General features: G+C 40.9%; 1 protein-coding gene across 4 annotated transcripts in view; it reads left to right on the top strand.

Annotated features, from left to right (window-relative positions):
• Positions 1–2,417: 2,417 nt before the first annotated feature.
• Positions 2,418–27,176, top strand: part of MORC3 (MORC family CW-type zinc finger 3) — a 42,466-nt gene continuing 17,707 nt past the window's right edge. For 2 of the 4 annotated variants that reach the window (XM_089512021.1, XM_089512020.1), the window contains exons 1-7: positions 2,418–2,509; positions 16,655–16,727; positions 17,948–18,080; positions 19,832–20,046; positions 21,953–22,100; positions 23,753–23,903; positions 26,316–26,447. In XM_089512021.1, coding sequence (XP_089368147.1) covers positions 2,468–2,509; positions 16,655–16,727; positions 17,948–18,080; positions 19,832–20,046; positions 21,953–22,100; positions 23,753–23,903; positions 26,316–26,447 — 894 coding nt within the window. In that variant the 5' untranslated portion in view covers positions 2,418–2,467. Of the gene's footprint in view, positions 2,510–16,654; positions 16,728–17,947; positions 18,081–19,831; positions 20,047–21,882; positions 22,101–23,752; positions 23,904–26,315; positions 26,448–27,176 lie in introns of those variants that run through there. The other 2 variants (XM_089512022.1, XM_089512023.1) reach the window with 2 other exon arrangements.

Raw genomic sequence — 27,176 nt, 5'->3', positions numbered from 1 at the left:
ATTTTCAATTACTAGGTCCTCTTGCCAATCCCTGTGTTAAACTAGTGTCAAATTGCATTATTTCTACAGTATAGATCCACTCGAAGAAGCCTCTGAGCTACCATGATGTAGCTAGCATGGTGTATTTTGCATCTTGTGGTTCAACCACAAAAGGTAATTACTACAAAAGAGATGTTGCATTTTTAAAAAACAAATATGTTTGTCCTAAGGGTCTTTCAAGATTCTTTGTTGTTACAGTGAGAACTAAAGGCTCTAAAGAAGAAACAAGCTGCATCCATCATGTATCTAGCTCAGGAGCAGGAGGAGAAGGAGAAGAAAACAGTGTGCATCCATAACATAGCTATCGGGGTGTATTATGCATCTTTTGGTTGAACCCTAAAAAGATATTACCACAAAAAAGGGTTTGCATTTTTTTAATAACAAAAAAAATTCCATCCCAGAACGTAGCTCATGATTCTTCATTGCTACAGTGGGACCCAAAGGTTTTGAAGAAAAAGGAAAAACAAGGTGCATCCATGATGTAGGTAGTGTGGTATATTTTGTATCTTTTGACTGAACCCCAAAAAGATTCTACCACAAAAGAGATGTTGCATTTTTTTAAAAAATCAGTTCCTCCTAAAGGTGTCTCAGGACTTTTTGTTGCTACAGTGGGATTTAAAGGCACTCAAGAAGAAGAAGAACAAGGTGTGTCTGTGATGTAGCTAGTGTGATGTATTTTGCATCTTTTGGTTGACCACAAAAAGATATTGCCACAAAATATTTTTTTTAATTATTTAAAAAATCAATTTGTGCAAAAGGCGCCTAGGATTCTTTGTTGCTACAGTGGGACCTAAAGGCTCAGAAGGAGGAGGAGGAGGAGGAAAAGGAGAGGGAGGAGAAAACAAAGTGTCTCTGTGATGTAACTAAGGAGATGTATTGTACATTTTTGGTTGAATCCCAAAAAGATATTACAACAAAAGAGAGGGTGCATTTTAAAAAAAAATCCCATTGGTCCAAAAGGTGCCTCAGGCTTCGTTGTTGCCTGTAGTGAGCCCTAAAGGCTCTGAGGAAGAGAAAAAGCACAATGTGTCAGTGATTTAACTGGAATACTTTGTATCTTTCAGTTGACTTGGAAAAGCTATTACCACAAAAGACATGTTGCATTAAAAAAAAAAGTTTGTCCTAGAGGTGCTTCAGGCCCGGGACAGACAGTCCCAAAGCGACTTGCCGCCACTGCTGATGCTAGGGGTTAGGGACTGTGTACCAACTGCATGGTCCCTAACCATAGCACAACATGGTGGCAGCCTAATGGTAGTGTCCCATCCACATGGGCACCACCATCTTGACATAAGCGACACACAGCATATAGACGTGGTGACCCAAAAAGAACCTGTGCTCACAGCAACCTGGGTTCTTTTTGGGGAGGAGGGACGCTGAGCAGTTTGGCTGCTGCGGCATTCCTCTGGAGGGAAACAGGCCACCGCCAGGCTGCCATTTTGGGGCAGTCTGTTCCAGGCTTCTTTGTTGCTACAGTGGGACCTAAATGCTCTGAAGAAGAAGAAGAAGAAGAAGAAGGGTGTATCTGTGATGTAGTTAGTGTGCCATATTGTGCTTCTTTTGGTTGACCCCAAAATGATATTACTACAAAATGTTGCATTTAAAAAAAATTAGTTTGTCCTCAGGCTTCTTTGTTACTACAGTGGGACCTAAGAATGAGAAGGAGAAGAAAATAAGATGTGACCCTGATGTAGGTAGTGAGATGTATTGTACCTCTTTTGGTTGAACCCCAAAAAGATATTACCACAAAAGTGATGTTGCATATTCTTTTTTTTAAAAAAACCATTCATCCAAAAGATGCCAGAGGCTTCTTTGTTGCTGCAGGGAGACCTAAAGGCTCCAAAGAAGAAGAAAAACACAATGTGTCAGTGATGTTGCTAGCATGGCATATTTTGTATCTTTGGGTTGACCTGGAAAAGATATTATCCCAAAAGAGAAGTTGTGTATTTTTTAAAAATCCTGTTTGTTCTCAGGCTTCTTTGTTACTCCAGTGGGACCTAAGAAAGGGAAGGAGGAGAGGAAAACCAGGTGCGCCCCTTTTGTAGCTAGTGAGGTGTATTGCACATCTTTTACTTCAACCCAATCAAGATACTGCCACAAAAGAGACCTTGCATTTGTGTTAAAACCCAGTTTGTCCTCAAGGCGCCTGAGGCTCCTTCGTTGCCCCAGGGGAGGAAGGGGAGGAAGACCCAGGGGCAGAGGGCCTCCCTTTCTGGGCGCCTTGGAGACGAAGAAGAGGAAGAGCCCAAGCCTTGGGGAGCCAGAGAAGGAAAGCAAAGGGGAAAGCCATGCATCACAGGCTCCTCTCTCTGCCCAGATCCCGCCCCGGAAGCCTAGTCTTGGAGGGGAGGAGGAAGAGGAGGAGGAGAGGAGGGCCCTGGGAAAGAGGAAGCTCCACTCCAGCTGCTGCAGCTTTTGTACTGGGGCTAAAATGGCGGCGGTGCAAACCCAGAGTGGGATCCTGCTCAGTGCGGTGAGAGAGAGGCAGAAGGCCCCAGGGAGGGAGAAGGGAGAAGGGAGGGAAGGGAAGGGAAGGGGGGCTGTGTTGGGTCTGGGTGTGTTTCCCCAGCCTTCGCCTGGGGAGGGAAGGAGCTGCTGGCTGTGCTCCCCCTCCACTCCCCGCCTCCTGCTTTCAAGGAAGCAAATCCGCCCGAGTTTCCCAATGGGCTTCTTTCCCTGCTCTCGCCCTCTTTCTTGGAAGGGCCCTTTCTTCCTTTCCATCCTCCTTCAAACAGGGAGGAAGGAAAGCTTTAGCCCAGTGAAGCTGCAAGGCACTGGGAGGCAGGCCAGGCACGTCCTCCATTTCCAGCACGCGTCCTCCATTTCAGCCTTCTTCCCAGGAGGAAGTCAAAGGTCTCCCCCCATTTTGAGCATGGATTCACATTTCTATGAGGGGTTTAAGCTTTTGTTTGGTAGTGTCCTCCTTTTTCCCTCTTGAATGCCCTACATTCAGGGTGACCAGAGGTCCTCCTTTTCCAGGACATGTCCTCCATTTTATCCTTCTGTCCAGGAGGAATTCCAGAGGCTCCTCCATTTTGAGCATGGCCAAGAAGCATGGGTTTACGTTTCCAGGAGTGTTTTGAGCTGGTATTTGGTCATGCTCTCCATTTTTCTTGAGTGTCCCACACTCAGGGTGACCAGAGGTCCTCCTTTTCCAGGACATGCCCTCCTTTTCAGCCTTCCATCCAGGAGGGATTCCAAAGAGTCTTCCATTTTGGGCAATGACTAAGAAGCATGGGTTTATATTTAAAATAGTGTTTTTAGCTTTTATTTTATAATGCCCTACATATTTCTTGAATGGCCTACATATTGCAGTGCCTTGTCCTCCTTTGCGATGAGGACATCTGGTCACCCTGAGACAGGGGGGTCATGGAGATGTCTCCTATACAGGGGTGGCATGAAGCATAGTCATCTTGAGGGCAATTAACAACAACAACAACAGCAAGCCATAAATGCCTTGAGGTAAAAGCTGTTGTGCTGGCTCAGTGTTTTTGTCAGTGCTACACATGGATTATTCATTGCCTAAGAAAACCCCGTGAAATTCACGGAGTTGTCATAACAGGACAAGTGACTAGAAGCTAAAAACACAAACACATGGAAGACAAGGGGTCTTGGCGGTTTCTCATGTCTCATCCACAGGGTTGCCATGAGTCAAAGGCAGCTAACAATAACAAAACTACCCCATGTTTTGAAATAACTCCTGCCCTTTCACACCTAAAAACAGCGTGAAAAGAGAAAAAGGATGCCAGGTATGGGGTTAACCTGTTACTTGCAGATGGCGAGTGGAAAAGCAAGGTTTTTCCTCTACTGGTCTTTATAAAGGTAAAAGTTTCATAGGGATCTGGATCTAGTGCAGTTGTCCTTGCTTCATAAAGGTGTGACCTCAGGAACTTATAAAGCCTTACCCTGTAAAGCTGTTGGTTGCTTTGGAGCGCTCAAATGTTATTGTTATCTGATTTTATCTGGCGTTTTTGTAGGAAGGGGAAGAAAATTTGCAGGAAGTGCATGTTAGAATGTGTCTGGATTTTTAGCTTTCGTTTTTCAGTAATGGGGAGGAGTCCTCAGCTGCATAGTTTTAATAGCCGTGGGTTTGCCCGCTAAATGCTAGAACAGATTGGTTCTCCCTTAACTGGAATTCTGAAGTATTCCAAAAAGCAAAACTCTTTTCATAGGTGGCTGAGATAGTGACTCCAGTGCTTTCTGATGGTTCAGTATAGACTGCCCAAAATTACAGTCAGTCCTCCATATCTATAGGGTTTTTTTATCCATGGATTCAAGCACCCACAGTTTGAAAACATTTAAAAAAAAATACACATTACAAAAAGCAAACTTTGATTTTGCCATTTTATATAAGGGGAACCATTTTACTATGTCATTGTATTTAATGGGACTTCAGCATCCACAGATTTTGGTATTCGTGGAGGGACCTGGAACCAAACTACAGAGGATACCAAGGGCCCACTGTCTTTAAAATGTTGTATAACTTTTCCTTCAAGCTATGTGTATAAGGTATACATGAAGTGTAAATGAATTTTGTGTTTAGATTTGGGTTCCATTTCCAAGATACTTCATTATTATTATTATTATTAACCTTTATTTATAAAGCGCTGTAAATTTACACAGCGCTGTACATACAATCTTTTTAATTGGATGGTTCCCTGCCCTAAGGCTTACAATCTAAAAAAGACACGACACAAAAGGAGAAGGGGAAGGGGATGAGGGCCAGCAGTTCTTCTCTACCTCTGAGGCCTGGATCAGGGGAGATGGACTGGAGGAAGGACATAGCAATACAGGAAATGATTCAATAAAACAGACAACAAAGGAACATCAAATAGCAAGCGACAATTATGTTCATATATGCAAGTGCAGGTATTCCAAAATCCCCCCCCCCCAAAAAAAAAATCCAAAATCCAAATCACCTCTGGTTACAAACATTTTGGATAAGGAAGACTTGACCTGTAATGGACCCTCTGGGTAGTACAGTTGGCCCTTCTTATACACAGATTTTTTATACACGGATTCAAGCTTTTCCCATTTTATCTAAAGAACACCATTTTGGTATGTCATTGTATTTAATGGGATTTGAGCATACACGGATTTTGTTATTCACGGGGGTTCCTGGAACCAAACCCCAGCAGATAACAAGGGTCCACTGTATTTTAAAATTGCAGCTGTCTTCTCAGAAAGTGTACTCCACTAGTAGGACTGTGACTGGCAGTAATTCTTCGAAGCCTCTGACAAAAATCTGATCCTGTTTGCTGCCTGTAATCCTAACATGAAAATCCAGAGATTGATCCTAGGATGCATTAAGATGTTTGCTTTTCAAAATATATGTTGTGCACCTTTTTCTAGCATAGAAGCAAACAAGGAATTTTAAAGAAGAAAATACCAAGAAATTGAGAAGCAATAATTATAAAACAACAAGAGCAGCAGGATAATAGTTTCCAAAGACTTTGTTTTCCCATGAGCTTTCTTGGATATAAACACATTTCATCTGAGTGATATTAAAGGCATAGGTTACAAATCATATTTAAACAGTTGTGGATAGGATGTATAGTCAGGCCTTCATATCCATGATTTTTTTATCCACATATTCAAGCATCCACAGCTTAAAGATATTTTAAAAATAAATTAATTCCAAAAAGTAAACCTTGAATTGCCATTTTATATAAGGGACACCATTTTATTATGCCATTGTATTTAATGGGACTAGAGCATGCATATCTTTTGGTATGGGGGGGGGGGGGGGTTTTCCTGGAACCAAACCCCAGTGGATAACAAGGGCCCAGAAAGATGAAAATTATGTTTTGATGCTGGTTGTTGTTGTTGTGTGCCTTCAAATCATTTCTGACTTACAGTGACCCTGAGATAAACCTAGCATGGAGTTTTCTTGGAATGTTTTTAAGAGGGGGTTTGACTTTCCCAGGTCACCTGGTGGGATTCCATGGCTAAGCTGGGATATGAAAAACCTATCAATCTACACCATGGTGACTTTCCTATCCCTTTTCTCATGAAAATCTTATCCTTTGCCCAAAATTTTCAAAGGGCTGAGTGAGGTTATACAGGTCTTTCAGGTCTTTACAGTGGTCAGTTAGTGTTGATGTGTGAAAGCAATAAATCAGCTTACCATAAGTCAGTTTCCCTGGGTTCAAAACTCTCTGAGAAGACTCCTTTTGTTATGTGTAGTAGTGAGGACTCCTGTATTTATAGAACACTATCAGTTTGAAAGCATGCAAATGCAAGCAGATAAATAAGTACCACTCTATTGGGAAGGTAAACAGTGTTCTGTGCAGTCCTGCTGGTCACGTGATCACAGAGTAGTCTCCGACAACGCTGGTTCTTTGGCTTAATAACAGAGATTAGCACAGTCCCCTATGGTCAGACTCAACTTGACAACCTTGTCAACGAGGAATACCTTTACCTTTTATATACATTAATACAAGGAGATTCTTTATCTGAGGCTTAGTTAAGGGAGGTATGACTGTATTACTTCATTGACAAGAATGCAGTTTCATCCAGATCTTTATCTTTACCAGTGTTGATTCAGCACTGTCACTGCTTCATCTGAACCTGTAAAAGGAGCGGTAGGAGCAAGTAGGAGCAGTGTCACAGGTCTGCTGCTATGCAGATAGTTGTCTTCCCCCTGGCAGACCACACCAATTGCCTGGGACCCAGAAGTGAAATCACATCACTTACACTGTCTTTTGGCTCATTTTCAGTTGTTTGGTAGTGGGGGAAGAGAACAAGGCAAGCCCCCTGGTTTCAAGAGGTTTTAAGGCATTTTGGCAGTGGTTAGGTTTACAGAAATTTAGTTCTTAAGTCTGCAGTAGGTCAAGGGGCATTGGAGCTACAAAAAGTGGTTGAAGGCCATATATAGCCTGTGTCCCAATCTCCAGTGTTCCTGTTCTTTTCCTATTGAAAAATGGAGGAACAAGGTGGATCCTGTAGCATAATAGCCATGGAGCCAAACTTCCTACCTTTTGTTCATTTATTAGCTGTTGAAGCTTCAATAAGCCATTAATTTTATGTCCTCAGCCCTGACAGACTGTTTAGAAAGACTCGGTGTTTGGTGATATTAAAAGCCTCTGAAACATCCAGAAATTGAAATGCCTCCTTCCTCTGTTATCTCAGAAGAGATAAGGGCATCCAAGCAAGTGTATAAGCTGAATTCAGCCTTGAAATAGGATGTAAGTAGATGTGGCTAATGAATCTCACCCAGAAGCATCAGCATTTCCTTAGTAATAATTTCTTGAGCACTTTGCCCTAAGAATGGGATATGTAACAATGGCGTGTTACAGACCGCCCCAAAAGGGGCGGTCTGCCACCGCCACCATTTGCAGCACGGAGGAGCCCCAGCGTCCAAACCGTGAGGCTCCGCCATGCTGCAAATAAGAAGCGCCAAAATGGCGCTTCTCTTTGCGGTGTGGATATGATGCCGCAAGGTGCCAATGGCGCACTCGCAGTGTCATATGTGATGTGCAGACGCAGTGCGTCCACTACATAAAGATGGCGGCCCCAGTGTGGAACGGGCGTCACCATTTTGTACGGACTTGGTCCATATTAGGGTTAGGGGCGTCCAGAAGGGACGCCCCTTTCTAACCCTAATACGGACCCAGTTTGTACTTTATGCCCGTCTGTAACGGGCCAATGTTACATGTATTACTTCCAGGTCTAGCATATCTTAGCAACAGGAGTTGCCTAAAACCTCTGTGAAGGCTGCTGAGATTGTCCTGTATCTTAAAGAAGTGCTTGCCATCCCTTGGATCTTTTCCACTCTTCATCACCCACTCCTGTCCCACTACGTACTATAGACCAGAGATGGTGCACTACATACTATAGACCAGATGGGTCTACTATGCCCCATTTCAATCAGAGATCTTATCTTCATCCTCAGAGTAGAACAGTTGAAATTCATTCTTTTAAAATGTGACTAGTGTTTTGGGCATTTCCCAGAATTCACAGCATTGACCCATGGCAGTTAATGTGTTGTCAAAATGGATTATTTCTGCATTGCGGATGCAGCCTTAGTAGCATCAGAGTCATGGTAGATACAAACAGTTTCTTTTACAGTGAAATTCTCAGGGTTCTGAACACACACACACCCTTTTTTTGATCAAATTTGGGAGAACCACAAATGGTGACTGAGGGATATGTGGATTTAATAAAAATAAAGTTTGTGCTTGGAGTAGGACGTAAACATAGAAATGGTTACTTAAAACTGTGTCAGAGATTTTTTGGCACAGTATGATCTGACTGCTACAGTGCTATAGTGTGTGAGGGATGTACTGGTATCCAGTTAACCTGGGTGGGGAGTCCATGATCCTGATATTTTGTCACTTGTCATTCCTAGATTAAATGACACATTTTAAAGGGGAGTGGTAAGAGAACATGTTTTATTAGTGGACTGCGATGAAGTATCAAGCTAGTGAGAACAAAAGTACAGAGCACTTGGCATTTGTTGGGAAGGGGGAAACTTCCACATCAGTGGAATAAGCTTTACTTGCAACAATTCAGACTTCAAACAAAGTTGACTTCAATCTGCAATAAGACCCGAATTAATAATAGACCTCCAAGAGCACCATTCATCAGCTGCAAACTCAAGTTCCCTAGCTTCTTTGAATCACCCTGCCTATAGTGATGCCTTCCTTTTTTCTGGCTGTCTTCCCTTATTTTTGTTGTTGTTGTTTTGTGCCTTCAAGCCTTTTGTTATAAGCCAAGTGTATTCATTTTCAGCTTTGTGGCCTGGGAATAAATATATGAGATACAGAGCTGCTAAAATGTAAATATAAGAGATGTGACCAAGTATAATCTCCTAGCAGGTCTAATAGTGATGGTAGGCAGCCAGTGAATTCTAGTATACTGAGATCTTTAGATATGAAACTCCTAGTGTCATGCAGTCACCCGGTAGTTAAGGATTTCAGTTTTGATTGGATAGCATAAACGTGGGAATTGTCAGCCCCTTTGTTTTATTTTGACTGGATAACTGATAGTCTGGATGAGGCAATGGAAAGCATAAAGGGAACCAAGTTAGAGCCAGCAGATTATACTGCCTTTGGCTAGTTTGCCATGTATGAAAAGTGCTGGCCCTGACAACTAAGCTGTTTCTAATAGACTGATAAACTGCCCCAAAGTGCTGAAAGATAAACCATTCTGGTAAAAGAGAAAATCTTTACTTTCGTATGTTGGAAATGCAACATGGGACATGCAGTTATAGAAATAAAATATGTATGTGAAAGTCAGAATGACTAAGCATGAACAATTAAGAAATCACACAGGTGTAAAGGATGATATAATTTAGAAGTCTTGGGAGCCAAGGACAAAATTAAGGAATGTACATTGGTAACACCTGAGACTTGTTACATGTACAAGGTGATCAGATGATGTTCATGGGTTGGACTTGACTATGGGATGAACAAAAGTCAACCAATCATTGTGAATGTACACACCCACTGGGTGGTAATTGTCTAGTAGGTGGTAACAAACATTTGCTATAATAATTGCCAGTTTTGCTAATGTAACTTGTGGGTAGTTGTGGAGTATTGGTAGAGTGTAGAGATATTGTGGATTGTTGGGCATATAGAGATAGTAACTGTATATAGTAGAATAAAGTAGATCTTTTATCTAAGACTACTGAGTTGTGTTGGTGTCTTGAGTGAAGATACAAGAACCAGCAGAATCCTGATGGTGTTTGGAGACATCTGAAGAAGAAGAGTGAGAAGGCTTGGAGAAGATTGTCAGGGTCTTCAGCCTATTCTCAGAAAACTCTGCTGCTTTGGGAGAAAGCAATAACCACTGACCAAAGCTGGTCAGCTCAGCTTCATTAACAAGGTGGTGAGTTACAGCCTGAGGTGTAGAGCAACAACTCCCATCATCCCTGACAGTTGTTGTTGTTGTTGTTAACTGGTCTTGAGTCAACCCTGGCTCATGTCAACTCTGTGGATGGGATATCTCCAAGATTCCCTGTCCTCTGCCACTCTGCTCTGATCTTGTAGGGACAGGTGTTATGTCCGAATTGGTAAGGGCAACCCGTTTAACCTGAGAGCTGGTAATGAAAATTTCTCTTTCTGTGGACTTACCCAAGCAGGGCTGACACAGACACTTGAGACACCAACTTTGGTTTTAGCCACTATGCATGTAACATTTATTTAAATCACAATAGTAATACAAACATTAAGTATCGAGAGCTCTTTCATTCACTCACACATTCATACATGTCGCGGCAATGAGACTCAGAGACAGGAATATGGGTGCAAAACTTAGCTGGCCAGGTCTTGGCCAGCCCTTTTTATTCACATCAGGGTTACATCAGGTTTACATTATCTCATAGTACATCAGAAGGCAATTTGCGAAATCAGGGACCAATGTGTATTCAGGAGAATTCCAATTAGCAAAGGGAGCAGGATGTGTACACTGGCTCAGCCGAATCAACATGGGCTTATCTAATTATGGATAAAGCATTGTCAACCAGAAGGCAAGTCATAATCCCGTGGTTTGCCAGCGGGGTTATCACATCTCAATCTCGGTAAACATTGCTATCCTGGGAGGGGTCGCATCCCCTGGGCTTGCCAGGGAATGCTACACATACAATACTCACACGCACTTTCCTTCTGCTGAACAGTGATCAGGTGTTCATGAAGGCTTGGGATGACATTGGTGCTGTGGTTGATGCCAACAAAATGAGGCTGGAAGGACCCTTGTCTTTATACTTTTCTTCTTTCTGGCTTTTTGGCTGCTGCAGTTTCACAATATTGCAGCCCATTACTCAACTTCTTCACTTTGAGGAAGAAAACATGTTCTTGTTCAAAACAGTCCATTGTCCTGTCAGTTCCTCATCTCGTTCTTCCTCATTGCAGCTCAGGGTGTAGGACACACCTGGCCATGTTCTTTGTTTTGGTCACACTCAGGCAGTACCTCACTTAAGCTTCCAAGTTCCTTAGCATGCAGTCTTCCTCTCTTTCTACTGCCCTCTACTTTTCCTAGCATTATTGTCTTTCCTAATGAAATCATGTCTTCTCATAATGGGACCAAAGTACAACAGACTCAATTTGATCATCTTGGCTTCCAAGGAGATTTCAGCTTTGATCTATTCATGGACCCATTTGTTTGCCTCTTTGGCTGTCTGTGGTATCCTCAGCACTCTTTTCCAGCACCACATTTCAAATGAGTTCATTTTTTCTTCTTATCAGCTTTGTTCACTGTCCAGTTTTTAACATGGTGATGGGCAATACTATGGTTTGGACAATTCTAATTTTAGTGCTCAGTTGTATATCTTTACTCTAAGATCTTTTCTAGTTCTTTCATGGCTGCCCTTCCCATTCCTAGACTTTTGATTTCTCGACTGCAGTCTCCATTCTGATCAATGTTTGGTTCTAGGTATGGGAATTATTTTAACTATTTCTATTTCTTCATTGACTATGTCCACAGTTGTTATTTTTTATTCCTTTATGTTCTTCATTAACTGAGTCCATGGCTGTTGTTTTTTATTCCTTTATTTTCAGCATTAGTCCTGCCTTTGCACTTTCATCTTTGTCCTTCCTTATTAATTTTTCCAAGTCTGTGATGTTTTCTGCCAGTAGTATGGTGTTGTCCCCATATCTTAGATTCTTGCTGTTCTTTCCTTCTAGCTTCACTCCTCCTTGTTCTCAATCTAACTCTGCTCTTGTTGTATTTTGTTTTGTTTTTCTTTTGTTGTATGCCTCCAGTCATTTCCCGCGTATAGTTCCCCTAAGGCAAACCTACCACAGAGAGAGTGTAACCTGCCCAAAGACACTCAGTCGATTTGAACTCTGGTATCCAGAGTCATCATCCCAGAACTCCAAACAGCTATACCACACTGGCTTTCATCTAGGCTTATTCTAAAATAGAGATATGCCCGTTATGAGTATAATGGATTCCTGCTAGGAGGCTTATGGCTGTCATAAATTATTTAACATTGCTCAAGAAGATTAACCCTTGAATGCCGCTGTATTCCCAGAGCACTGTTTAAAGATGCATAGATCTCAACAGCTGGGTATATATACTTAAATGGGGGAAATGGCTAAGTTACATTGTATAACAAAGTAATGCTCCTACAGCTAAGAAGGCTGGCTGTGACAGAAACCACCTGAGGAGCAGATATCAAAGAGCTGAGCTCTGTATGTGTGTGGAGTGTCTTAAGCCAGTGACACAGAAAGGAGTGTGTTAAGCCTGCTGAGGTGGGAAGTTGTTTTTAAAACTGCTAGAAGGTGCAGTTAGAAATAGGAGTTCAGCTGGATGGGACCCAGACCCCCAGTTCAGTGAAAGGAACTTTTAGAGGACAAGAGAAGTCCATTGGCATTAAAGGAATATGTTCTTTGTAAGTCTGTGAAGAAATGTAAATATAGTCAATGAGGGAAAGTAATAAATGTGTAACAACTGAAGCAACATATATACTGTAACCACGCCAGCTTGGGAACCATCCACCAAAAAAGATACAATATTAAGTCCTGAGTATAAATAAAGTTATTTTTGTTCTTCAAGTTCAACAACTAGTGGCCTGAAGTAACTTACACATAACTACAAACACGCTACAAAAGTAATATGAATGATTACTAATAAAGACACTTAAGTTAGTGGCAGTGAGTGGATTAGCGATCACATATTAATTGGTGCCAAATGTTGGAATTAAAAAGAATCATTGTGCTGGCATCAGAGAGAGATCCTGTGGAGTGGAGTACTGCCACACATATTTGTTTTACTTTCCAGTGAGTCACATAGGCCCAGAGGGATGCCACAGCAGCCAAATGGCAAGGCGTTCCTCAGGAGTAAAAAGAACCTGGTCCTTCTGGGTTCTTTTTACGGCACCCGGCTTACGTCACAAGTGCGCCATTGGCACGGTAACATGGTGCTTCGGGACCATCTGCCCCACGCCATTATTTAATGATTCAGTGGACCCTTCCCATCCATGGAGTTTTGGTTCGAGGGAGGGGGCAGGGATGGCAAAAAAACCCAACAACGTTTGCTCCCCATTTTATTAAATGGCATAGTGGCAATCAAATCTGTGGATTGCTAGCCCAGTCTGTGGTATCTGCAGTACCAGGGAACCACTCTGTATCAAAAATAAGGCAACCTTGGTTTAGTCGTGAGCCCTGGTGGCGCAGTGGTTGAATGCCTGTACTGCAGCCACTCGCTCAAAACATAAGGTTGCGAGTTCAATACCAGCAAAAGGGCTCAAGTTCAACTCAGGCTTGCATCCTTCTGAGGTCGCTAAAATGAGTACCCAGCTTGTTGGGGGCAATTAGCTTATAGTTGTAAGCCGCTTAGACACTGTTAGTTCAGTATGAATCGGTATATAAATGAACCTGTTTGTTTTGTTTGTCATACTGGCGTCTAGTGAGGCCTGATTTGCTCTAAGACCTATTCCTTTGTCTGTTTAGCAGTCTGGTATCTGCAGAATTCTCCTCTATACCACATTTCAATCAGATTGATTTTTCTTTCTGTCAGCTTTCTTCACTGCCCACTTTTCACACCTGCACCTATGCCATTCTTGGAATATTCATATTCAGGGATATATAAACTAATAATGTATTGTTTCACTAAATCTTATTCTCATCCTAATTAATCTTTTATGGTCAACTGTTCTGAGCTGGAATTAGACATAGTTCAAGGCTTCTCAATGGCTTTGTTTATTACTGAGGCTGGCACACATCACTGTGCAAAACCTTATTGATGGTAACAATAGATGCAGCAGGTGTCTTGCAGTGGAAGAAAGCATACACAGGTCCTACAGCTGTTAGTGATATGCCCTCTCCTCACAGCTGGCTACATACTGTTCCCAAGCCTGTCAGACTCACTCCAAATTGGGCTGGAGTAGTGCATATCTCCTAAAACAAAACATGTAAATCACAAGCAACAGGTCTTACAATAGAAATTTAAGCAAAGGAAATCCAAGCATGAAGATGTAGGCTATCTCTGCCTTCAGACAATTCTTGAGAACTAAAGGGGACAGCTGATAAGATTTATTACCCCACTCTCCTCCTGCAGTTCTGCAGGAAAGCAGATGATCTCATGCTCTTACCTTACAGAATGCCTAGCTGGAATAAACTATTAAGGCTTAGTTATACTGAGTGTAAAATAATCCTTTTGTGCTCCTTAACAGCTCTGTGCCACCATTCCGACTATATTGGTAAGGGTTCCTATTGGCCAGGATCTCGTCTTAGTGAATTAATGACAGAGAATTATGTCTAGCTAAAATTAAAAGGAAATGAATTGATTTGCTAGTCACATCTCTGAAAGTGCCTTAGGATGCAGTTTGAGTCATTCTTGAGGTGGTTATATACCTTATGTTAGAATTTGATAATTTAGCACAAATAATAAACATTCATGAATGAGGAAAAATTTGGAATTAACATCATTTTAAAAAATGATCTATACAGATAAAGGAGAATTATTATAAATTAATTTGGAGATAGTATTTAACACCAGTCAGGTTAATCAATATAAATAAGAAGTATTTAAGGATATGTTGAGGGGTTGCCAAGAAGCTGGTGCTTATATTCATATGTGGTGGGGCCATAGATCTGTAAAGAAATTTTGGCAACTAGTATTTAAATAGATAAAAGAGCTAACAGAAATTGAGTTAGAAATTTGCCCCAAAATAGCATTATTATCTGTATATGATAAGATCAACTGCACCCGGGCTATGAAGGACTTAATTACAAATCTATTAAAAGAAGCAAAATTAATTATAGCAAAAAAGTGGAAAGATCAGGGAGATCTGCAAATACAAGATTGGCATAAAGAAATATGGCAAATGGCAATTAATGATAAATTAACATGTAGAATTAAAGTATACAAAGGAATAATGAAGAGAAATGATTTTGAAGCAATATGGAAAATATTTGTACAAAAGGTTTTAATAAAAGAGGGAGGTGTTTTACCTCCATAGGAAGAGCTACAATTTTGGAGGGTGGAGTAATATATTGCTTTTGGCTCTGGTAATGGAGAGCACTTGGAGAAGGATGAAAAAAGTGAATTAGTGATAAATTAATAGTATTATACCTTTGTGGAATTATGAATAGTATATGATGAAAAGAAGACAGTAAGATGAATGAAGATATTAATTATAATTTTATGTGTTTTTTTAAATTACTGGTTTAGTTAATATTAAATGGTTTAATATGAATAAGATTTAGATAAAGTAGTAAAGAATGGATAATTAATGTGATTTATTACATATTGTATATGGAAAATGATGGAAAATATATTTTTAAATACTAAAAATTTGAATTTTAAGAGCATTTTTGTCACATACTCCCAGAAGAAAGAGAATCACTGCTGTCTTCTTGTTATGGCAAGAGGAAAGATTACTCCTCTGGCTGTTTCCACCCTTAGCAGTTAATTCTTCCCATTTTCAGCTATAGGTCAGATTAGTGTTATGTTAGACAGAATGAATATTTTGAGCAGGGGTAGGCAACAGCACATTTCAGCATTGAACATGGCTTTACTTAACATGGCAATCTCTTGCATATTTCAGAGGCTTATTGCATAACCAAACTCTTTGGGTTTCACACTGAACATGGGTTCACATGGCTATGCATATTTAACATGTCAAGGTGGTTTCACAAGAAGTGATTTGCCCTTGGGTTCAAATGTACTTCTCAGAAGTGTGTACTTGGTCAAGGGACTGTGGTTTTTCTTCACTGTGCATGAGTTTGTAAAAATCACAGCAACTTACATTGGCCGTGCCTCTGAAGCTGGCTCGTATCAATATCACCATCCTCCTCCTGCTCCTGCTCTTCTTCTTCTTCCTCCTCCTCCTCTTCCTCCCTCCTCCTCCTCTTCCTTCCTTTGTTCCTCCTTCCTCCTCCCCACGTGCCTGCGCGAGAGCCCCAAGGCCCTGCGCGCCTGCGCACAGGACCTTTGTCCCCCCTTGCCCGCCGCCAAAGGCCCCGCGCACTTCCGCAAGAGGCCAAAGGCGCCACAGGGCCTTTGGCGGCGGCAATCGGTGGCAGGACCGAGCAGGGGCCGGTCCAAACGGCTCGGTGGGCCGCATGCGGCCCACAGGCCGCCAACCCCTGCAATAGATAGATAGATGGATAGATGATAGATGATAAATAGATAGAGTGTTTGGGTTCTGCCAGGCACAGAAACAGCCCTAGTAAACACATCTAGCTAAATGGTCAGTTTTCTCATGGCTTCTCTACACTAGTGGCTTAATCTTATTGTCTCCTTCTAAATTTTGTGTCAGCTGTTTAATCGGCATCAGATATCTTCTAAGATATCAAAGTTTCACTTTATCAAGGATCTAAGGATACACTGATTAGTTAGTCTGGGGGGATTTAGTTCTGGGGGTAGGGGCAGATACATGGGAGATCAAGCCCATATTAGTCAGTGGACAATAGTGTGTGTATGCCTGTGCCAGCATGCCACCATTGACTAATATGGGGGGGGGGGGATCCATGGGAGCTCCAATCTGCAGATGGGTAACCCACCAATATGAAAGGCCCATAATACTTAACAAATCACAAAATTTGGTTATAGTGATACTTAAGGAGTGAGCACAATTATATGTCTGTGAGTGTGTATGTACATCCACATTTCTATAATTAATTGTGATTTTTTAAAAAAAGTAATACTTACACACTTATTTTTGTTTTAGTTGTGTCCGAAGTTCTTGCATACAAACTCAACCAGTCACACCTGGCCTTTTAGTGCTGTTGCTGAACTTATAGGTAAGTGAACAATGTTTTAATTATTAAGTTCAAGCCATGTTTGTTAGGTGCATAGGCACTACTTTTCTGATACACCGTTAATGACTTTAGCCACCTAAAGGTTGCAGGATTGTGACAGCTCATGGAGAACATGCCCCTCGGGATTCCATGGGACTTACTTCATAGTTGACAAATATGGTATGACTCTCGTATCCGCGGGACCCATAGACATGATTTCACTTACCCAGATCAAAAAAAAAAATGTCCTCTTTAGACATTTTCTAGATTTTCCTGTGTGTTTCTGTGGTGTGTTTCCTGCAGAGGTTGACCATAGCGTCACACTAGAGGACCTAGAAATTCCTAGAGGAGTGTTCTCTCTAGTAAACTCTAGGTTTCCCAGAGCAACTCTATAGTCAATTTCCACCAAACTTTCAATAGGGTTTTCTATTATCCACAGTTTTTTGTTTCCATGTTATGTACTGGAATGTATTCCCCCACACACACACCATGGGTACCAGAGTCATACTCTGTAAGGTTGTGCTGCGAGACTGTAATGTATGATTTGATTTACTATTACTTTCTAAGTTTACACTGCTTCATCTCTAAATGAACTCACTAGCATGAAATAGGATTTATTTCAAAAGAGGAGCAGCTCTGGCCCTTGGGCCTAATTTGTACCTTGTCGATTCCTTATATAGCTCATGGGGCTTCTTACGCCCTTCTCTCCAATCAAAGATTTGAAAATGAGGAACTATTAGAAATCTAGAAATATTTAACATGGCATAGAAGCTTTCATATACCAATTTACATGCTTGAAATATGTGGTCCATAAGAACATACAGTTGGAATCCAAATAGTTAAAATGGTAGATTTGTTTGAATCATTTGTGGAGTTAAGTTATAACAGCTGTGAATTACAGTTAACACATGGAAAGCGAGACCACCTGCAAATACCAGGTGCAGTGGACTTATTTCAGAGGAAAGAATTGGCAAAACCACTACTGGGTATTGCTTGCCTAAGAAAATTCATGGAGTTGCCATAAGTCAACAGGCAACTTGAAGGTACATGTACACATGCACAGTTAGAATTAAGAAAGAAGGGATGTGAATGAATATAAGTTCTTGAAGCTCTCCAACATTATAATAAAGTGAGTGCAACTAGAGAGGTTGAATAGTTGCATAATAAAACAGGAATGTTTCAGTGTCATTCTAATATTATTTTGTCCTATTTTTTATTGTCAGATAATGCATATGATCCAGATGTGAATGCAAAGCAAATGTGGATTGACAAAACAATTATAAATGAGAACATATGTTTAATTTTTATGGACAATGGAAATGGTATGAATGCAGACAAGTTACATAAGATGTTGAGGTGGGTAAGATTTTAGCTTTATATTTCAATTTCTGATAACAGATTGATAAAAATGTAAGAAAATTGCTTTTTGTGAAACCCTAGCTAATTCTGTAAATTCTGCTTATGCTTCAGTTTAGATAAGAATATGGTTCATATTTAATTATGTGAGTAAGTCACTGTACTCAACAGTGGCAAGAGGAACTAACTGCAGCACGTGTATATATGTGGTTCCTAATCCTTTTTGAATCATGGACTGTTGAAAATCAGAAAAAATCTATGGCTCCTCATTCCAGACAAATGCACTTAAACATAATTTTCAAGCACTATTTCAAGGGAAACAGAAGAGAAAACTCATTTTTGCACATGTATCAGAGATCCTGTGAAGTCTATCCATGGATCCCAGTTTAGCTGTGTACCTCAGTTTAAAAAAAAAAAAATTCTCTGTATGGTCTAATTTATGCACATGTATATGCATCCGTCTGTAAGATGGCCTTTGAATTTTGTTTGTGTTTTTTAAAACTGTTCTTAATTTCTTAGAAGGTTTTTACTGCTTTATCTGTTGTGCACTGCCTTTTATTCATTGCACACTTCCTCAGGGACCAGGACAGAGGAAATAAACTGAATGGTTATGTCTTGTCATATTAAAATATTCACACTGGAACACAGTGTGAATCAGTCTAGCTCATACTACCTGCTCAGATTTTAAAAAGTTGGTGGAACACTGCTCATAATAGTGACTTCCAGGAATCTTCTTGATGCCTCTTCCCATGATTCAAGAGCACCAGGTCCACCAAAACAGCCTTCAAAGCAGGCTAAACAAGGAATTGACACTTCGGATTGATAGAAACTGTCTTTACACTGGCCCTCTACATTTTATGTTTCTTTGTTAAAACATTTGTTCCCTTCTCTAGGACTGAACTGAGGCCTGCATACATGTTGAGATTAAAAGATTAATGGATAGATAGTATGGGTGGGACCCATGCATTCCAAATCTACATGTTTAAGCTTCATTTCACTCCACTTTAAATCAGGGGTGACTCATGTAGGCTTCTAGTTGATGTTGGGCTCTGATTCCCAGCAGGTGTTTGCCGACATGACCAGTGGTAAAAGGGGCTGGAAGTTGCAATCTAAATGAAATCTGGAAACTGCATGATTCCCAACTCTGCTGTAAAGTTGGTAATGTGATGATGGGAACCATGAGCCCAAGATTTGCCACCTCTAAAAGTCCTAAAAGTATTCCATATGTGCTTCGTTTTCAGCACAGTTGGTGATTCCCCCTTTAAAAGAAGGCCTTGTTTATAAGCCCTGTGAGAAGGTGCCTGGAACTGCAGGTGAACATCTACTTAAGGAAGGCACCTTCTTCAAAGGGGACAACTACCCACTCACACATTTCAGCTAGAAGTTGATTGCAGTAAGAGTTAACACACACACGCACACACTACCAAAATGGTTGTGAGGGGACACATGCCAACCTTTACTGAAAGGTGATTCTATTAAGTATTCTCCTTGTATTAACTAGGTAAGAGTAAAGTTGCACTCTACTACAAGTTGATAGAATTTCTAGAAATTCTAACTCAGGAGTTGGAATCATGAGGAGCCCTGATGTTGTTGGACGACAGATCCAATCAGTCCTAGCCATCTTAGCCACTGGTGAAGAATGCTGGGAGTTGTAGTCCATAATTCCTACCCTTGTAGATTTAAGTTTTAAATGGCTTAAACTAACCCTAATTTCACTTCTTCACTTTCATCTTTCAAAACATGTGTTTCAGCTTTGGCTTCAGTGACAAAGTTACACTTAATGGTCGTGTTCCAGTTGGATTGTATGGGAATGGATTTAAATCAGGATCTATGCGTCTGGGAAAAGATGCTATTGTTTTCACCAAAAATGGAGAAATAATGAGTGTGGGCATGTTGTCTCAGACCTTCTTGGAAGTTACAAAGGCAGAGCACGTAATTGTTCCCATAATATCTTTCAACAAGAAACATATCCTTTTGCTCATGTTTCAAGAAAAAGTGATAGGATGCACCTGTACTTTTCAGAGTAGAATATTACATTCCAAGGCAATCCTTTAGCTCAACATTATTTGCTGTGTTGTGAGCAGTACTTAAATACGGGTATTTTAAAAGATGCTTTGGACTCTTTCCAGGAAGGTTCCTCACTTGATGTCTCTGGTGACTTATGGGGAAAGTTTTAACACTTTCAGGAAAGTGTCTAATTTAGGATACTGGGTTATTTATGTATCTGCCCTTTGGGCTGTTCTGATTTTTCTTTTTGAATCTGTTGTTCATACCTAGTATACATCCTAATAATGAACTCAGAGGCAGAGCTACAATGGCTTTAGAGAAACAGCTATTTGTCTATGAAACAAGTGAAGAACCAGTGTGCTTGGGAAGTTCCAAAGCTTGTGTAAGGGACAGGGGAAATAATGGGGTGGAAGAAATCTACAACAGGGCAGTGCTCAATGACCACAGAATGCCAAGGAGGGGAAAGGGTGAATAGGATGTAATGGGGTAGCCCAAAAGAAATAATTGTAGCTGAGTGAACACTGAAGAGAAGCAGTCCACATTGCAAACTTTTATTGTTGGTCCTGCTTTTTATTTTATTATAAGCCATCCTACAAATAGTATGTGAGAGCTTCTCATTAAATAAAAATGTTGAAAAAGCTGCAGCATCCATGTAAAGTCCTTTGGTTACTTACTTAATGTTACTCCCCCACCACTGTCATCTCAAGCCTTTTCTCTTGATGGACAGCTAAGAAATGGAAGGCAGCTATAGAAATTCAGTTTATTTCAAGCTAGGACCAGAAAAATATTAGGATCTGATTCCCCAAACTTATATATTAGAAAGGAACACACAGTATGAAAAACAGGTTGAAATTCTTGCCTGACAATAAATGCTTTTGTTTTATGGCAAAACATTGCTTTATACACAACCAATTACCAGCCAACTTCATATTATATACAACCATTTATTTGTTTGTTTGTTTGTTTGTTTGTATCTCACACTTCCCAGGACTGGGACTCACAGCGGCTTTACAGCATTAAAAACAGTACAATTAAAAACATTTTTTAAAAAAGTACATTAAAAAGGAAATAAATTATTATGGTATTAAAACAGATAGTTATTAAAATAATAGAACATATTTTAAAAAGATAAAATTATATATAGAGAAAAAATTTCAGCAAAATTATAAAATGGTCCAATATCCCAGCTTGTCCTTATAGTAATTTCTTTAACGCCTGTGTGAACAGTTTAGGTCTTCACCTGCTGGCAAAAGACCATAAAGGAGGGGGCCATTCTGGTCTCCCTGGGCAGGGAGTTCCAGAGTCTAGGGGCAGCCACCGAAAAGGCCCTCTCTCGCATCCTCATCAACTGTGTTTGTGATGGTGTTGGGATGGAGAGAAGGGCTTCTCCAGAGGATCTCATACAAGGAGAAACGGTCTACCAAATAGTGTGGACCTGAGCCATGTAGGGCTTTATAGGTAATAAGCAGCACCTTGAATTGTGCCCAGAAACAAACTGGCAGCCAATAAAGCTGTTTCAACAGGGGTGTAGTATGGTCAATTAATTACTTTAGGTCCTCCCCTGTAGTGATACTAATCCCTCAGAGAGTTGGGGATTTCTGGGGATGTCTTGCAGTGATGAGCCAAGTATTACAACACAGTTAGCTTTCCAACCTGCTTCAGGAGCTATGAAATACTGGAGTTGTCACATTGTCAGAGATATAAGATGATTTGATGGCTTTTTCATAAAATCTGCAAAATGGTGAGAAAGTGGAATTCTTGAAGTAACTATGTCATAACTATGTTCTTGTTCAAGAAAGAGTCAGATGAAAGGAAAACTGAACAGACTTTTATTACCAAAATATTAAGTCCTTAATGTAAGTTACGGCAAGTAATGAAACCAGATCAATCAGCAGCCAGCTTGAGGGCTATTTTGGAATATTCATTATTTCCCACAGAAGAGGAGTTGCTTGCAGAGCTTGATGCCATTATAGGGAAAAAAGGGACAAGAATCATCATTTGGAACCTTCGAAGGTGAGAATAAATTGAGGTGCTGGAAATAAAGCATTTCTCTGTATTTATTTTGCTAAGGTAGTGGTTGTTAACATTGCTATTATATTTATTTTTCTCCCACCTTTTTCCAGTTTGGAATTCAGAGTGGCTTATGAAAAATTAAAAACACATAGTTAAAAATTTACAAAATATAAAAGAAAAAAATTGATTAAATTAAAACTTCAACTATTAAACATGCACACGCGCACCCCAGCACAGCATTGAGCAAGATCTAGTACTTTATTTAGGTGAGCCTTACACAATTATCTAATGCATGTTGAAACAAAAAAGTCTTTACTCATCTGTGAAAAGAAAGTAGAGAGGATGCCACTTTAACCTCTTTGGGAAAAGAGTTTGAGAGCCTGGGGGCAGATGCTGATAATATCCTCTCCCATGTTCCCACCAGAAGTATGTGTGAGGGAGGGGAGACAGAGAGAAAGGCCTCCCAAGCAGATCTCAAACCATGAACAGGTTTGTAAGAGAAAATACAGTCCTTCATATAAGCTGAACCTGAGCTGCCCAGGTGCTCAAACCAAGTAAGATCTGGCCACTGCTAAAAAAAAAAAAAAAAAGTCTGTATTTTTTAGGTTTATATTCCTTTCAAAATAGTACTTGATTTCCTTTACTCTATCTATTTTACACCATATTTTATTATTACTCACATCTTCACACTACCAGATGAAATTTATCCCAAAGTAACCTTTCCTTCTTCGGATTATTAGGCTCATTCCCATTAGTACTGGTTTTGCCAGGTTTTCAGTAAGGTGAAATGATTATAAGATTACATGAATAAGTCTGGATCATCATAAACAATTATGACTGTTACCAAGGACTAGAAGACAACCATCCTTTTTGCTATGCATTCTTCTACATTATCTTGTGAGCATTTGATCCTTTGGGAGGTGGTCAAAAACAGGGGAGAATTCTTTGTAGATTCTGATGTGAACTGACTTCTTTTGCACTTCCTTAGGTTAATATGTGGATTGGAACACCCCAGCCATTTCAATTTCACACTTCTTGGAAATTTGTGGTGCAGTTTTTGGCTCAAATAAACACAAACTGGAAGTACCAGCTATCAACATAGTAGGATGAATTCATAAGAAATTCTAAACTATCTGAAATTGAAATAAAATAATTTGGCAATGATAATCTCACAACATGGTCTAACGTGAACAAACTTTACTCAGATCTGCCTAAGGGTTATGCAGATAGCAGCCAGAGGCTGCTCCCGAATGGGAACTACAGCAACCACATAGGCTTGGTCCTGATCTGGGCCACTGCCACAATCCTCAGTCTGGCCGCTAGCAAGGACAGCTTTTCACTGTTCCTTTTTGTGCTGGCTCTTCCAATTTGGGGCAGGCTCAACACGGCTTCCGGCCACATTCAGGACAAGTATCATGTAAATGCCACATCCCCAAATTGACCGGAAGCCGGTACTTTTGGCCCATCTGCTTTGGCCCCTAGTAGTCTTATGATTCTTCCAGGCTGGAACACTTTATATATATATATATATATATATATATATATATATATATATATATATCTTTAATAATGGAAATATGCAGATTGTTGAGAGTCCTGCTTCTACTAGTGAGCAAGTAGTTACTTTGGTTCATTTGTATTCTGTTCCATAGGGAGAAAAATCAACAAACAGAATTTGATTTTGATACAGATAAATATGATATTCGGATTCCTGCAGATTTAGATGAAGTAACAGGAAAAAGAGGCTACAAAAAACAAGAGAGGCAAGATCAGATTATTCCTGAAAGTGACTATTCATTACGTGTATGTATAGTATTTCTTTACTTAGCTGTACTGTTATGCCTTGTACATATCTTTAAATTATGTTATAATCCACTGTATGTAGAATCATGACAGCCAGCATGGCATAGTAGTTTATAATTTGACCAGGAGTCCAGAAGGCCAGGGTCTGAATTCTGACTCCATGGGAACTCATTGGGTGACCTTGCACAAGACACACTCTTGAGGAAAGTAGTGGCAAATCTTTGAGCAAATCGTGCCAAGAAACCCTTAGGATAGGGTTGCCATAAATTGAACTTGACCTGGCATAAAATAGCAACAAAGAATCATAGTGGTAGAATTCAAAGATATAGCCGTGTTAATCTGTAGAATCAGTATGTAGACAGATCTTGTAGCACCTTTGAGACTAACTGAAAGAAAGAAGTTGGCAGCATGAGCTTTCGTAGACTTTAGTCTACCGTCCTCCTCTGAATTCATGGACGATCCGTTCTGGATCCCCCCCATGAATTTGGAAATCTGCATATATTCAAGACCCATAGGCTTGAATGGACACACACTCCCATGCGTGTGCACCATGGACGTGAGCACCATTAACTTTTATGGAGGTTGCCCTTCCATGAATAATCAAAACTGCAGATCACAAGTCTGTGAAAATGGAGGGGTGACTGTACTTCCTCAGATGCATCTGAAGAGATGCATCTAATGACCATAGTTGAAACTGGACTTGCTACTTCATTTCCATACACAAAGGTTTTTGAATTTGAATTGACATTCTCACATACCAAAGGCATATATATCTCTGTCTCTGGTTTCCACTCTACTAAATGCATCTGAGGAAGTAGACTGAAGTCTATGAAAGCTCATGCAGCCAACTTTTTTCTTTCAGTTAGTCTCAAAGGTGCTACAAGGTCTCTCTACATATAGAATCATAGGCGGGATACAGACGGGCAAAAAGGGGTGTATTCATGACGTCATGAAGGTAGAGCCTTCAGACGGGCCTTACCTGAATGCCGCCATGAACACGCCCCCCGCACGCCCCAAGCGGGAAGAAGCAGCATTAAAAAGGTGCTGCTTTTCTCCGCTTCTTTTCCATTTGATGCGCAGCTGCGCAGCTCCATCTGTAAGCTGCTGCACCGGTACGTCAGAATTGCTACGCCGCTAATTTAAGTTGCCCATTTAAAAGCTCCGTGTCTGCTGCGTCGCATAATGAGTCGGGGTCCTGGAACATGCGCAGTTTGCAGTCAGGCTTTAATTGCAGCGTCAGCTGCCATGCAGGTGTGGAAGCTGCAGCACAGCTGCAGCGCATTTTAAGACTCTTAACCCTAACCCTAACCCTAACCCTAACCCTAGAGCAACATGTACGCATGCGCTGCTTGGAAAGTTTGGACTTTAAAGTGAACCCCTACACACATTCCTGTGCCATTTTCACCTAACAATAAAAAACCCCTAAAACTTTAAATATTTACATATGTACAAGGGAGGTGATGGGGGATGGCAGGGGGACAGCGGTGGCAGCGGCGACAGCTGTGGCTGCGCATTGCAGATTCAGCAGGAGCGCGGGGACCAAAGGAGAGGAGGCATCTATGATGCTGGTGACACTGGCAAAGTGCAAGCGGACAAGGATGCCAACACCAGCTGATCACCAGCTGGCAGGAGACCACCATTGTTCTTGGGCAGAGCGGGGGGAAAAGTTTTAAAGGGGCTTGGGCACTTTAAATGTGCCCATAGGCTTTCTGCCGCCGCTGCTTAGCGCTGCAGCTGCGCAGCTGCACCTCCGCCAGCCGGCAAAGGAAAAAAAAAAGCCCCGTTTTTGGCCGCCCGTGAGGAAGCTGCCTCTCTCTTTGCAGCGTCCTCCGAGGAGGTGGTTTGGAAACTCCGGGTCTGAAACGGCCCCAGGTGAGGCGTCTTCACTGCCCCCCATGTGGAAGCCCCATCTCCTGAGCCACGCCTCCAGGGCGGGTGGTCTGGAGGCTCCGTATTCAGCAGAATACACCTCCAAGACGTCTTCTCCTGCCCGTCTGTATCCCGCCATAGTGTTTGACAAAATCCAATCAGTATCTCTCCAAGTGGTATTCAGACTACTGTATTTCCATCAGCAAGAAAGGAAGGGAGAAATTCATCTTCTCCTGTAGCATCCCACAGCATCATATGATCAAACAACTGGTGTGGAATCCTGAGGCTGGGCCTGAGACTGAGCCTCAGACCTTGTTTTATGATGAGTAAGAAAAGATTCCTCTGCTTCAGCCAACTGAAATTTGTTTAATTTCTCTTTCATGAAGATGCTTTGTGTGAATTTTTCCAATCTGAAATTTTGTCTGAATCTTGAACTTCTATGACATATTTTACATATTTATGGTGCCTTTATTGTACACAGTTTGTTTTTCATCCATTTCATTCTAAAGAAAATTAATTCATAAATTTTCATTTGCTTTTCAGGCTTATTGCAGTATTCTATATTTAAAGCCAAGAATGCAGATTATTATAAGAGGACAAAAAGTGCAAACACAACTGGTTTCCAAAAGCCTTGCCTATATAGAACGTGATGTTTATAAACCTAAATTTTTGGCTGTATCCTTTGACATTGTTGAATGAATGTTGAAGACTGACTAAGAAAACATAAAAAAATTATAGTGAATGTTTTGCCTGTATTTTTTCATAGGCCATATTCACAACCAGTTCAGGACTCCAAAACAATATTTTTGCCAGAATGTCTTCTCACCTCTGGAATATGATTTCAGTTATGAAAATATTCTTATTAAAACTTTCCTACAAGCTCAGGGGCTAAAAAATCCCCAAGATGTGATGTTCCATATTTTTCTTCTCTAGGAAGGCACAGTACTAGCGTACTTTCAACATTACTCTTGTGTTTTAAACAGTAACCATGTTGTGCTGCATGGTAACTTAACTTCAGGGATTCTCCTGCATGGTATGTATGTATGAATTGCTATTCACAGCTTGAATTGAAAGCTAAAATCCCAGTCTAACTTGGGGACATACAGACTTTCAGCTGTAAAGTGGAAAGGCTAAACAAGTGCTTCTTATATTGGAAGAAGAGCAGATGCCCGAAGAACTAATGTTCTTTGAAAATTGGTTGTACTGTCAGCCGTCCACATTAGTGAGGGTTAAGAGTGTAGGAATCCACCCACTCACCCTGGCAAAAGTGTGTGTGGGGGGGACACAAATATCTCTAGACATGCCAGATATATGGATATCCTTTCCTCCTTCTCTTCCCCATGACCCGGGTGCATGTGGAGGCATCCTGCATAATGGAGGAAAGGAGCCTGAGAGGGAAGCTAG

Source organism: Sceloporus occidentalis, unplaced genomic scaffold (assembly GCF_023333645.1).
Source record: "Sceloporus occidentalis isolate IW3139 unplaced genomic scaffold, rSceOcc1.0.p SCAF_2, whole genome shotgun sequence".
Classification (NCBI taxonomy): Eukaryota; Metazoa; Chordata; class Lepidosauria; order Squamata; family Phrynosomatidae; genus Sceloporus; species Sceloporus occidentalis.
Note: the sequence above shows the minus strand (reverse complement) of the source record. Positions and strands in the feature narration are given on the sequence as shown.